This window comes from Mirounga angustirostris, unplaced genomic scaffold (genome assembly GCF_029215605.1).
Source record: "Mirounga angustirostris isolate CCGP_5_RB_7025 unplaced genomic scaffold, mMirAng1.0.hap1 SCAF_9, whole genome shotgun sequence".
Taxonomy (NCBI): domain Eukaryota; kingdom Metazoa; phylum Chordata; class Mammalia; order Carnivora; family Phocidae; genus Mirounga; species Mirounga angustirostris.
The window spans coordinates 4,470,111-4,482,950 of NW_026991717.1; the positions used below are offsets into that span (position 1 = coordinate 4,470,111).

General features: G+C 47.7%; 1 protein-coding gene and 1 long non-coding RNA gene across 2 annotated transcripts in view; both read left to right on the plus strand.

Annotated features, from left to right (window-relative positions):
- The first annotated feature begins 675 nt into the window (after positions 1–675).
- On the plus strand, positions 676–4,585 carry LOC123860847 (uncharacterized). Its single transcript, XR_010404808.1, has 2 exons — positions 676–4,205; positions 4,303–4,585. It is a non-coding gene; the product is annotated as an uncharacterized LOC123860847 (long non-coding RNA).
- Positions 4,586–4,727: 142 nt separating this feature from the next.
- Positions 4,728–12,840, plus strand: part of FSD2 (fibronectin type III and SPRY domain containing 2) — a gene marked incomplete at its 5' end in the record, with an annotated part of 39,479 nt that continues 31,366 nt past the window's right edge. The window contains one exon of the mRNA XM_045901686.2: positions 4,728–4,805. Coding sequence (XP_045757642.2) covers positions 4,728–4,805 — 78 coding nt within the window. The remainder of the gene's footprint in view (positions 4,806–12,840) is intronic.

Here is a 12,840-nt window from a genome sequence, read left to right on the forward strand (position 1 = left end):
CTGACGTAGGAAGAGTGTTCTCGTTACATGAACGAGTTATCGTCTTATCCTCCTGCACTGAACTGCGAAACTCCTGAGAACGGGGACCGGCTGATTCGGTCCTTGCTCACTGGGGCGCCCGCGAATACCGGAGGGTTCCTGCGCCCGAGGACGGTGCAAACTTGCTGAGACCAAACGTTAAATCAAACGTAGGAGTTAATTGGCTGAGGGCCTCTAAGCGCCAGCCACTGGGTAGAAGAAGCCATGCATCTGTTGTTACCGATGCAACAAGCTTTCATGGAGTGTCTACTGTGTGCAGGTCTGGGGGCGTACACAAAAGATGTCTCCCTGTCCTCAAAGCATCCCAGGTCCCAGACCGCATGTTTACATACAGTGTGTTCCCACTCTTCTTGTTACAGCCAGGGAGACGGAGACCCCACAAAGAACCTTGTCCTAACATACACACTCGGACTAAGAAGACCACATGGCTCCCCAAGACCTGTTGAAGGAGATGGGGCAATCTAATTTGCACGTGGGGATGGGATGTGACTTGGAGGGACTAAGGCAGCCCTGGTCTGTGTCCGGGAAAGGCACCGTGCGCACCCGGAAACACAGTGCAGGCCAGCTTCCGTCCTGTGAGTGCACTGGGGGGTGGGGGTGGGGTTCCAGGGAAGGGAGGTGGGGGGAGGTGCCCCGAAAGCCCGGAGGAGGAGCCCTTCTCCGCGACTGGGCTCCTGAGGGTTAGATTCAGGAACCGGTGAAAGCTTTTGAAGGTTTGGAGCTGGGGACGCCGGAAATGAGATTTGCGGTTGCTGTCATGCCCAAAGGAAAACAACAAGAAAGCAGGGCCAGCCTGCTGCAGTGGTTAGGGCATCAGTCTCCACTGAAGATGAATTCCCAGGGTATCTAGAAACCTCTGTGGAATGTAGCTTTAAGATCTAAAGTTGCTTGTCTCAGCTCCCCCCACCCCGTCTAATGCCAGTGTGGGGCTATGGGGCCTTGGACTCAGAACTGCTGCTCTTGGCAGTCCTCTTGGAGAGGGAACCTGTCAGTTGAAGGGATTTATTTTTCCTCGAACCATTTTTAAATATGTTATCTTAGCTAATGTGATTTGCTGATAATTCGTCGAGTCTGTTTTAATATCTTTTTTGTATATTTTTTACAGCATGTCTTTTTACTGTATTTGTTTTATATTATTTTATTCTTTTTAGTAGTCTTTCTAACTTATTTGCTTTATCAAAATGACATCAGCAGGGGCGCCTGGGGGGCTCAGTTGGTGAAGGGTCTGCCTTCGGCTCAGGTCATGATCTCAAGGTCCTGGGATCCAGTCCTGCATTGGGTTCCTTGCTCAGCTGGAGCCTCTTCTCCCTCAGCCCCTCCCCTGCTTGTGCTCATGCACTCTCTCTCTCTGACAAATAAATAAATAAAATCTTTTTTTAAAAAATGACACTAGCAGGATTTCTAATTATAAAAGTAATTTCTATTTTTGTGTGAGGGAAGGATGTTTGTACATTCTTAGAAGAAAATAAGGGCAAGGACCCACCAAACCTAATAATTGTTGTTACCAGCATACATGCCTGCTTTATATTCACTTTATGGTTCTTTGGTAATATTGGCCTTTTTCTAAGCCAAATACCATATATTATTTTTCGATAAAAATATTTTTAAAAATTAATAAAGGTGCATATATAATTGTTATTAAAATAGGTACCATCAAAGATGTAAAGAAAGGGCGCCTGGGTGGCTCAGATGGTTGGGCGTCTGCCTTCGGCTCAGGTCATGATCCCAGGGTCCTGGGATCGAGTCCCACATCGGGCTCCCGGCTCAGCGGGGAGCCTGCTTCTCCCTCTGACCCTCTCCCCTCTCATGCTGTTTCTCTCTCGCTCGCTCTCTAAAAAATAAATAAAATCTTTAAAAAAAAAAAAAAGATGTAAAGAAAAAAGTAAAATAACTCAAAAGAGTTAAACCCTGCTCTCATTTTATGTGTACCATTATATACAATATCATATGTTATTATATATTTGTATTATATATTATACTATATATTATATATTTATATTATATATTATGTTATATACAGTATGTTTATATATCTATATTATGTATTTATCTTCTAATATATATATGATTATGCTGTAATGATATTTTACACTCTTTTTTTTAAGATTTTATTTATTTATTTGACAGAGAGACACATAGCGAGAGAGGGAACACAAGCCGGGGGAGTGGGAGAGGGAGAAGCAGGCTTCCCACGGAGCAGGGACCTCGATGTGGGGCTCAATCCCAGGACCCTGGGATCATGACTTGAGCCGAAGGCAGACGCTTAACGACTGAGCCACCCAGATGCCCCTTACACTCTTTTTCTACTTACAGATATATTGTTGGTCTTTTCCACATAAAAGATAGACATCTACATGATTATTGTAATATTTCCCAATATTGAGTTGACTGTATTGTGATTTAACAAATTCTATATTGATAGACATAGATTAATCTCTATTTTCTGCAAACATACATAATGCTGTGGTGAACATTCTTGTACATACCTCTTTGCATAAATTTTTTCTTACAATTTTTTTGCTTTTGATATTTTATTGTGCTTCTAATATTTTTATTTTATAGATACCTGGCAGCAATGATATTTTTCAAATGACATTTTGATTGAGATTTAAAAAGCAATAGATGTAAATTCTGAGATCAAATCACCATAAGCAAACTTTTCAATGGAACGGTCCAGAACCCAATTCATGCTCTCAGGAGGGAAACTGGTGGAGCAGTTTCTCTGGAGAACACTTGGTGGGCTACGGGGACAGTTGGAAGTCCTGTCCTCTATCCCCAAGCCCAGTGAGGGATCTTCAAAGGGACCCTTCAGAGAGCTTGCTGTATCTCCTGCAGATGGGCCAATGGTGGCCTGAGGTGAGCGGATTGGCCGCTTTGATGGCAGAGCCAGGGGAAGTGGCTGCATTGGGTCTAACTGCCTCCCAGAGTTCGCAGGGACCAAGAATGGGTCTGCCTCCTGAGCCAGCAGAATGGCAGAGTCACCAAGGAATCGTCAGATCCTGCCTAAGAGAGCCAACGGCATGGGTAGGGAGACCTCATTTGAGTGATCGTGAAGGTGGTCCACCAGGGCCTATAAGGGGAATGCGAGGGACCCCCTGGAAGAGTGGGGTTCTCAGCCTTGTTGTGGGAACTCAAGGGAAAGGTCTCCATAATGGGAAACTCCAGAGATGTACAAAAACTCCCCAGGAGAGAAGGAGGGAGATGAAGAGGGAAGGAGGGTGCACGAGAGAGAGCTCTAAGCACCTGCCAGCCCAGAGAGCCTGAAGCTAGCGCCCACTGTGGCATCACCTCCATTAGGAGCTGTCTTATCACCTTGGCACTCCTGCCCTGGCATTCCACCAGCAGCTCAAGGAGGTGTGGGGAGAAGAGACCGACCTCATTCCTCCTTTCCCAGGGCAGACTTCCAGCTAAAGAGGCCCAGGCTGGGTAGGGGAGAAGATTTTGATACTGGCTGAGCTAAGTTTGACTTTTGCGTTAATATTCTGGACGGTACCTTCAGTTACTGAATGGAGACTACGCCTTCAAATGACCCTAGGACTGAATGTCACCTAAGAGGAAGCAGAGAGTCATGGGTCTGCTGGTTTGGGTTGTTTTTTTATCCAGAGAGGGGAATGATTCCCACAGTGAGTACATGTGAAAGGAATGGTGGAAGAAAAAAAAATGAAGTTGCATTTGATTACCTTCAGAGCTGTGCTTGTTCAAAACAATTTGAGAAAAGACCATGGGCGCAGGTGGAAGCTGCCCAGCTCGGGGACTCTCAGACACCCTCCCTCCTGCATGGGCTGCATGGCCTCCAGCCCTCTGCACATAACTGGCCCTCCGAGCAGCACCGTGGAGCTACAGGCCTCAAGTCCTAGTAAATGAAGAAACTCCGGGGACAGCATGTGACCCCTCCTGGTGACACTTGAGCGGTAAGAAGTGCAAGACAGCCTAGGCAGGTCTATATTTGGGCTTTCACACATGGCAAGCCTGTTGCTATTTGCAGCGGGAGCCGGCTCATGTTACCATCACCTTCCGCGCCCCAGGGGCAGAGCCCCTGCTGTAAGGCAGGCAGGGGTAGCCTTTGGGGCTCTCACAGGTAGGTGGGAGGGAAATCCTCTGTTTCCTAGCCCTTCTCCAGAGGCCTCGGAGGTAAAAGAAGAACCTGCGGACCCTTAAATCAGCAGGCAAGTTTTTGGGTAATCCTATTCTTCTAATGCAAAGAGTATTACTAGAAACTCAGTTACTTAATGCCACAATGTTAATGCAATATTGTTCCTTTAGGGAAAGAGATATCATCTTAAATTGCAGACGTGTAAATGGCAATCAACAGTGGGGATGCTTTCTGTGCCGTCCCGTAGCGTGGACTCGCCTTGACTGAATGCGGTGTTGGTACAGAGTGCGAAAGCCTCTCGCGGATCGAAAGAGACTGGCTGGCGATTTCTTGCAATGTGCCCTTAGACTATTTTTAGTGCAGGGGCCCAATTGCTAGAACTGTTTGGAACCCTATGTAGTGTTATCCTCTGGCTGCAGTGGCGGGCTGATAAATACATTTTATTTTAATCTGCACGTGTGTCCCGACAAATCATAATTTCATGTTTTGATTGAAATATGGAAAAACAGGATTACAAGCATTTTTCACCTGTTACTCAAACCCCTCCTCCCACAGAAAGCTTTCAGTTTTGGACTTTGTAAAGGTGATTTGAGCTACTTTGCGTCACTATACAACCAACACTGTAAAGCAAGTTTCTTTAGCTGCGGCTCAGGAATTGCGAAAGGCTACACGGGTGAGCTTCTGAAATTACAGGCAAAACTATGTTTGTGCGCTTATGGGCTAGAGAATTCACAGCTTTCAGTAGATTCCCAGAGGCACTCATGCCCCATAGAAGGCTAAAAATCATTTTTGTGGGAGACTTTTCTAACTAATGCACTGGGACATACTTCCCATATAACACTTAAGCAAAAGTCTTTTTTTTTTTCTATAGCCCTATGGCCTAGAGTAGAAGTTATCTAGCTACTGTATTCTTTTTTTTTTTTTTTTTTAAGATTTTACTTATTTATTTGACAGAGAGACAGAGAGAGAAAGCACAAGTAGGCAGAGCGGCAGGCAGAGGGAGAGGGAGAAGCAGGCTCCCGACTGAGCAGGGAGCCCGACATGGGGCTCGATCCCAGGACCCTGGGATCACGACCTGAGCAGAAGGCAGCTGCTTAACCGACTGAGCCACCCAGGTGCCCCTAGCTACTGTATTCTTTATAGGCTGTGACCTACTTATTTCTCTAAGGTTCAGTTTCATCACTTATAAAATGACAGGTTACTGTTAATGTTCTTTTCTCCCCCAGTTTTGAACATGTTGGTAAGACACTGAAGGAGTCTGGGCACTGAGGAGGAAAGTGCATGGGAGCTGTGTGGGTGGGTTGCAAACCTCCCACCTCGGTGCCGAGAGCCCAGCCCAGTTTGTTTGTCTGTCCAAAGGCGAAACGCAGGCAGGGAAGAATTTGTGCTCGTTAGATTTGTTCTTAATGTTTTCCAGTCTTCTTGATTGTGTAACAGTTCAATTTGGTGTTTCCCTCTCCAGCTTGCAGTTGAAAGAATTGGCCAGCATGATTTATTGGTAATACAGCATTCTGGTTTTCTCCCTTATGGTAGCACACAGAAGTGTGTTGTTTTTAGCAGGCTGCTTCGGGGTCTGTAGGTGATACGGTTTCGTGGAAAACTGGGTCTGGATCCAACTCTTCACCTGCTGGGCTGTATGTCCAGCGTGCAGCACTGGGCTGGACACAGAGGAGCCCCAGATCGCCCCTCGTTAAGTGAAATTGGGCGTGGCAAGTCCTGTCTCCTCACAGAAACTCCGCTTTGCCATCCTAAAATCAGGAAGTTGAATGAGATGCTGTCCAAGGGCCCTTCCATCCACAGAGTTCCACACCTCTGCCTGGGCCCCTGGAAGCCCTTGCCGTGAGGACCAGCGACCTCACAGCCGATGTCCGTGCCTGGATGTGAGGCTGTTCTGCTCTGGTGCCTCCTCCCATCTTCAGTTGTTTTCAGGGGACAGAATGATCCCGCAGTGGCCGCAGGTGGCTCCACCCCATGATGGCCGCTGTGAGTCTTCACTTTCTGGCCCTGGTCCTCACCCTTCATGAGTGCCCCGGTCGGAGAGGCCAAGGTCCAGATAATGATGCTAGCAGCCACCCCCACGTTCGTGACAGCAACTGACATGGACCGAGACTGACTTTGAGCCGCGTGCTATGCTAAGCATTTTACACAACATTGTATTACTTCATCCAAAAAAATTTTACATACATTATGTTATTTCATCTAAATGCTAACTTCATGAGGCAGGAACTAGCAACAAGCCCATCTCGTGGGCTCATGAGAGTAAGGCCCAGAGAGGTGATTTTCCCAAGGCTACACCACTAAGAAGTAACCGAAACAGAATGCAAACATAGAGGGGCGCCTGGGTGGCTCAGTCGTTAAGCGTCTGCCTTCGGCTCAGGTCATGATCCCAGGGTCCTGGGATTGAGCCCCACATCAGGCTCCCTGCTCAGTGGAAAGCCTGCTTCTCCCTCTCCCACTCCCCCTGCTTGTGTTCCTTCTCGCTGTCTCTCTGTCAAATAAATAAATAAAATATTTAAAAAAAAAAAAAGAATGTAAACATAGAGCTTTCTGAATCCAGAGGGCAGTGGCCTCGGAAGGGGTGAAGGGTGGGGTGGGGGTGTTATCTGGAGATTGAACTGATAGAACTAGAATCAGCCTTAATTGGGCATCAGTCACCTGGGTGATGTCAAGGGTGAGCTCCCGGTCTCTGGTTTGGGTGCTGAAGGGAGTGGGTGCCATGCTGTTATTAATGAATGTTAAGAATGCAGTGGCCCTCTTGAGGGTGAGACTTGGCATGGGAGAGAGCACTGGGCTTGGTCAGAAAGAACAGTGGTGTCCACTGGGGCTGAGGCTGTTTGGGGAGGTGGCACTAGGGCATGAGGGGTACCCGATGCCCAGGGGAGTCAATTGAGACTTGCCAATAATGGAGCCCTCGGAATGCAGGACGTTTGGACTTATCACTTCTGCCAGAGCAGAGCAGCATGAATCTGTGCTGTACTCTGGACAGGGATGCTCACAAGGGGCTTGTGGGGCCCACGGCCAGCAGACTGTAGAAACAAGATGGTTTTAAGAAATCTCTGCCTGCAAGGTGACACTCAGGTGTGGCCCCGAGCGCTGTAGCAGTGTTAGCTTATTTAATCCTCGCAACAGATGCCCTCCCCTTACAGATGAAGACGCGGGCTCGGAGCCGCTAAGACACGTGGTCAAGGTCACATAGTGAGAACGGCATTGACCCCCGAAGCCACGCTCTTCTTTGCACCACGCTGCCTCCAGCCAAGCCGTCCCGCCTTCAAGCGCGTCCCCTGCCGGGGGCTGGGCTGCGCCTTCACTTGCTCAGTTTCTGCTTTAGCGAGGCTGCGTATCAGGCGCCCCCAGGCCTCGGTGTCCTGCCAGAGCAACAGACATTTCCCATGTTTCTGCGGCTTTTCGGGGATGTAACTGACGCCGGACACCGGGCAGGCGTAAGGTCTACCCCGTGACGACGTGATACACGGCTGCACCGTGAGATGGTGGGCACAACGGGGTTGTTCGCCGCAGGGTCCCTCACCTCACAGAATTGCCTTTTTCTGGCGTGTGGTGAGGACATTTAGGGTACAGTGCGGTCTTGTTCACCGCAGTCACCACGCTGTCAACTTACTCATCTTACAACTGGAAGTTTGTACCCTTTGCCCGGCGTCTCCCCGTGTCTGTCCCCAACTCACCGGCCCTGCAACCACCGTTCCAGCCTCTGTTTCTATGAGTTCAGCTTGTTTGGCTTCCACGTCCCCGAGTGAGATCACACAGTCTCGGTCTTTCTCTGCTGACTCATCTCGCTTAGCACAGTGCCCTCAGAGTCCACCCAGGTTGTTGGAAATGGCAGGATTTCCTTCTTATTAGGGCTGAATAATATTAATATTCCATTGTTTATCTTCTTTATCCATTCATTTGTTGATGGGCACTTCAGTCGTTTCTATGTCTTGGCTACTGTGAATAATGCTGCAATGAACATAGGAGTAGAGATCTCTCTTTGAGATCCTGATTTCATTTCCTTTGGATGTATACCCAGAAGGGGGATTGCTAGAGCATATGGTAGTTCTGTTCTCAGTTTTTTGAAGAACTTCCATACTATCTCCCATAAGATATGGCTGTACCAATCTATATTCCTACCAACAGTGAACAAGAGTTCCCTTTTCCCACATCCTTGCCAACACTTGTTATCTCTTGTCTTTCTGGGACCACCATGCTAACAGGTGCAAGGTGCTATCTCATTGTGGGTTTGGGGTTTTTTGTTGCTGTTGTTGTTTGTTTTGTTTTTACGTAGGCTCCACACCCACCGTGGAGCCCAACACAGGGCTTGAATTCATGACCCTGAGATCAAAACCTGAGCTGAGATCAAGAGTTGGTACTTAATCAGCTGAGTGACCCAGGCGTCCCCTCACTGTGGTTTTGATTTGATGATTGATGATGATGAGTGATGTTGACCATTTTTTCATATGTCTATTGGTCATCTGGATGTCTTCTTCAGAAAAATGTTTACTTAGGTCTTCTGTCCATTTTTAATCAGATTATTGGGGGGGGTTGCTATTGAGTTGTATGAGTTCCTTACATATTTTGGATATCAACTATCATGTAAATAGTTTGCAACTATTTTCTCCTATTCCATAGGTTGCCTTCTCATTTTGTTGATTGTTTCTTTTGTGGTGGAAGTTATTTTTAGTTTGATACCATCCTGCTTGTTTATTCTTGCTCTTGTTGCTCGTGCTTTTGGTGACACATCCAAAAAATTGTTTCCAAGACTGATGTTGAGGACCTTTTTCCCTTGTTTTCTTCTAGGTTTTGGTTTCACATCTTACATTTAAGCCTTTAATCTATATTTTGAGTTAATTTTGGTAAGTGGTATAAAATAGGGGTCCAATTTTATTTTTTTGCTTGTGATTATCCAGTTTTCCCAGCACTATTTACTGAAGAGACTGTCCTTTCCCACAACAGGGTAATTCTGATTAGCTACGGGGCCAGACTTGCAGGAGAGCAAAGGCAGTATTCAGAGCCCCTTAGGACAGAAGGCTCTGAATGTTTTGTTGACCAGTAAGGGATGTGGAGTCATAGGATGGATCAGGACAGGGGAGAAGGCAAAGTGGCATTTCCACAGCTGGATGGCCCCTTTGGCCTTGGGAACCATGGAAGAGAGACATGAACTAAAGTAGGAGTGATGCACGTGCTACTCAGGAGTGTCTTTGGGTCTGGCACGAGTGTGTGGTTCTTTGTCCATCTCAATGCTAGTTTTGCGGGGATGCACACCTATCATAGGGAGCTGTGTCCTACTTCACCTGAAGCTACACTTTCCCATCCCTAAAACAAGCTATGTTGGGCGGAGATGCCAGGACTGCCCCAGCCAGAGTCTAAGGTGGGCAGGGTTCTTACGAGTAACCCCAAAGAACATCCAGGCTCTGGGATCCTCATAAGTCACAGATGCTAGGGAGGCAAAGCACTGGCCCCAGAGCCTCTTGCTTTGTGATGCTTCCTCTGGGGGCAACCTTCATTCATCCCCTCCCCCTACCCAGGGGGTAGACCAGGTCCCCGCGGACGTGTTGGTGGTCCAGGACACTGGAGCTAATACCTCATGCCCCAGTCCTGTGTTGTCATGGTCCTCAACCTCAGCACACATTACTGATGCTCACCACTGTCTTCTGTGTAAGAGTTACAGAGCATTCGAGAACAGGACTGAAGCTTTCCTGAACCCTAATGTAATGTGCCCGGTCTTGGAGTCTGGGGAGTAAAGTTTCCTTATGTGGATCCAGACCCCAGAAACCAGTTGCATGCATGTATGTGGTGAGAGAGCATTGTCTTTGTCACTCATGGTTGCTGGAAGTCTGCCTCTCTGGCTGATGCTGATGGAGGAAGTGAAACAAGAGCATCCTATACGGAACTTCAGAGTAGGAAAGGGTAGAGGCAAGATTCCCAGGGGCTCACCAGGGCAGAACCTGTGTGGTCCATCCCCACTGTTCCCCCACGCTCAAAGAAGGCCACTCGGCTGCTGTGTTTTGTCTTGCTGTCAGCACAAGCTGAGGTGAGCCCATGGGGGATGTGTGAGGGACCTCCAAGGAGGGTTATTGCCCTGATTAAGTTGGAAGAGTGACATTTGGGACAGAGCCCAGATGAAGAAAGATGGCCGGGGGCTTCCCCAGGTTAAGGGCAGAGCAGGTGTCTATCCCTGGGATCCAGAATCTTCTGTGAGTCTTCTTTGTTTTTAGGTAGGCTCCACACCCAGTGTGTGGAGTTAAGTCCAGATGGGGGACTGGGTCAGTCCTCTGTGCTCCTCATCACCCCCCCTTAGCCTTTCTCCGTGCTCACAGGACAGAACTGGGGGCAGGGGGGGCATGGGGAAGACAGCAAGAGGAGCCTGGCAGCTGTCTCCCGGAGTGAGCAGGGAGGTCTGGGCCACGAGGGCAAAGGGTCCTCTCTGACCAGCCTGGAACACGGGCCAAGTTCTTTTCGCTGAGAGAATGGGTAGAAAAGCTGAGTGATCCTTGGTCTCTGCAGACAGAGCAGAGGAACAGAGATGAAACTGAAGGCCTATAGCAGGAATATGCAGGAAGGGGATCAGGAGCCAGACAGTTAGTTCAGGACATCACAGGCATTAAAGGCAGAGCATAGAGAGGCTAAAGAGTGGGTTCTCCAGAAGGGTGCCAAGTCCCTGGGACTTCAAGCATCTGCCAGTGTGGCCTGTGGGGGTGATCGCAGGCTTGTGGCTTGGGAGACAGGATGCGTGTTGTCACATCACACATCAAAGTGGAGAAAGTGAGAGGCAGTGAGCTCCATCTGGCAGTGTCGAATTTGGGGAGAATGGGAATGTTCAGGAAGGCTACGGCTTCTCTAAACTTCTGCCTCTGCTTGAAGCAGAGGTCAGAGCCAGAGACAAGAATTTGGAGCTCCTGGCAGAGAGGGGGACGTGGAGGCGCGAGAGTGGACGAGGTCACCTGGGGCAGGTGGAGAGGGAGGAGAGGAACAGGGATGGAAGCCTGGGGAAGGCCGGCATGAGGAGCAGCCCAGCAGGCAGACTCAGAAAGAGTTCGGCCGTCCCAAGAGGAGATGGCAGGCTAAGCGGGGTCAACAGGATCGAATGTCACCGAACAGCCAGCGGAGCATGGGCCACTGTCCATGGATTTCACAATGAGGCCAGCAGAAAACACTGTATTTTTAAAAAGGCAATCAAAACCAGAGAAAATGGAAAGAAAAATGAATGGCATTTTTCCTATAGCTTTGTGGTGGTAATTAAAAGGACAGTCTGTCAGCAGAGGTCACAGAGTCCCTCACTGCAGAAAGACCAGCACTGCAGGTTGGGGAGGCCACTGAACCTGACTCCTGGGTGCACCTGCAGAGCAAGGCATTAGACAAACAGCTTCCCGCTGGCTCTGATCCCACCGTGGAAATTAAGGGGGGCTGTTTGGATCCTAATAAATGTCATGATGGTGGGGGGAGTGCTAACCTGTATCTTTAAGGTTTTTTTTTTTTTTAATTTTGTTATTTTCCTCCAAAATATATTGCATATATACCATGTTGGAGTAGTTTAGTAATAGTAGTTTTCTTATTTTTATTTTTTTAAAGATTTTATTTATTTGAGAGAGAGAGAGCACAAGCAGGGGGAGGGGCAGAGGGAGAAGGACAAGCAGACTCCCCGCTGAGCAGAGAGCCTGGTGACATGGGGCTCCATCCCAGGACCCCAGGATCATGACCTGAGCCGAGGGCAGATGCTTTAACTGAATGAGCCACCCAGGCGCCCCAGTAATGGTAGTTTTTTGTTTTTTTTTTTTAAGATTTTATTTAATTGACAGAGAGAGACACAGTTAGAGAAGGAACACAAGCAGGGGCAGAGGGAGAAGCAGGCTTCCTGCCGAGCAGGGAGCCTGATGTGGGGCTCGATCCCAGGACCCTGGGATCATGACCTGAGCCGAAGGCAGACGCTTAATGTCTGAGCCACCCAGGCGCCCCAGTAGTAGTTTTTTTTTTTAAAGGCATTAGGTTTACCACAATTTATTGTTAAAGGGGGCATTAGGAACTGGATTGTGGGGATGGTTACACAACTTGAGAAATTTACTAAAAACCATTGAATCATGTGCTTAAAACAGGTGATTTTTATGGTATGTAAATTATATTTCAATAAAGTGGTTTTCAAAATAAGTTAGTGAGTAAGCTAAGCAGCTCACAGAATTCCTGGTTTTATGTAGGAGTGAGTTGTTGATGAAGTGCTTGTACAGGTTAATTAGAATGGTAGAACAGTTCAGTGGATAGAAATTTCAGCCCGTATTTGGACATCAACTGTACCTGCTTGTGCCTTAATGAAAAAAACAAAACAAAACTGGTTCTCTAAACCAAAAAGGTCATTCTAAGGGGTGCCTAGGTGGCTCATTCAGTTGGATGTCTGACTCTTGATTTCACTCAGGTCATGATCTCGGGGTTCTGGGAGCAAGCTCTGAGTCGGGCTCTGCACTCAGTGGGGAGTCTCCTTGAGATTCTCTCTCTCTCCTTCTCCCTCTGCCCCTCCCCTTGATCGTGCATGCTGTCTCTATAATAAATAAATCTTTAAAACAAAAAAGACGTCATTCTTTTTTGTGTGTGGATTAGTGGTCTTCAATTTTTTTTTTTTTTTTTTTTTTTTTGCTCCTGACCTCCCTTAGAACATTTACGTTATCTGAAAATTTTTATCAAAAGTTCAAATAACCTTGTATTAGGTGATGGTTTCTCAGACATGA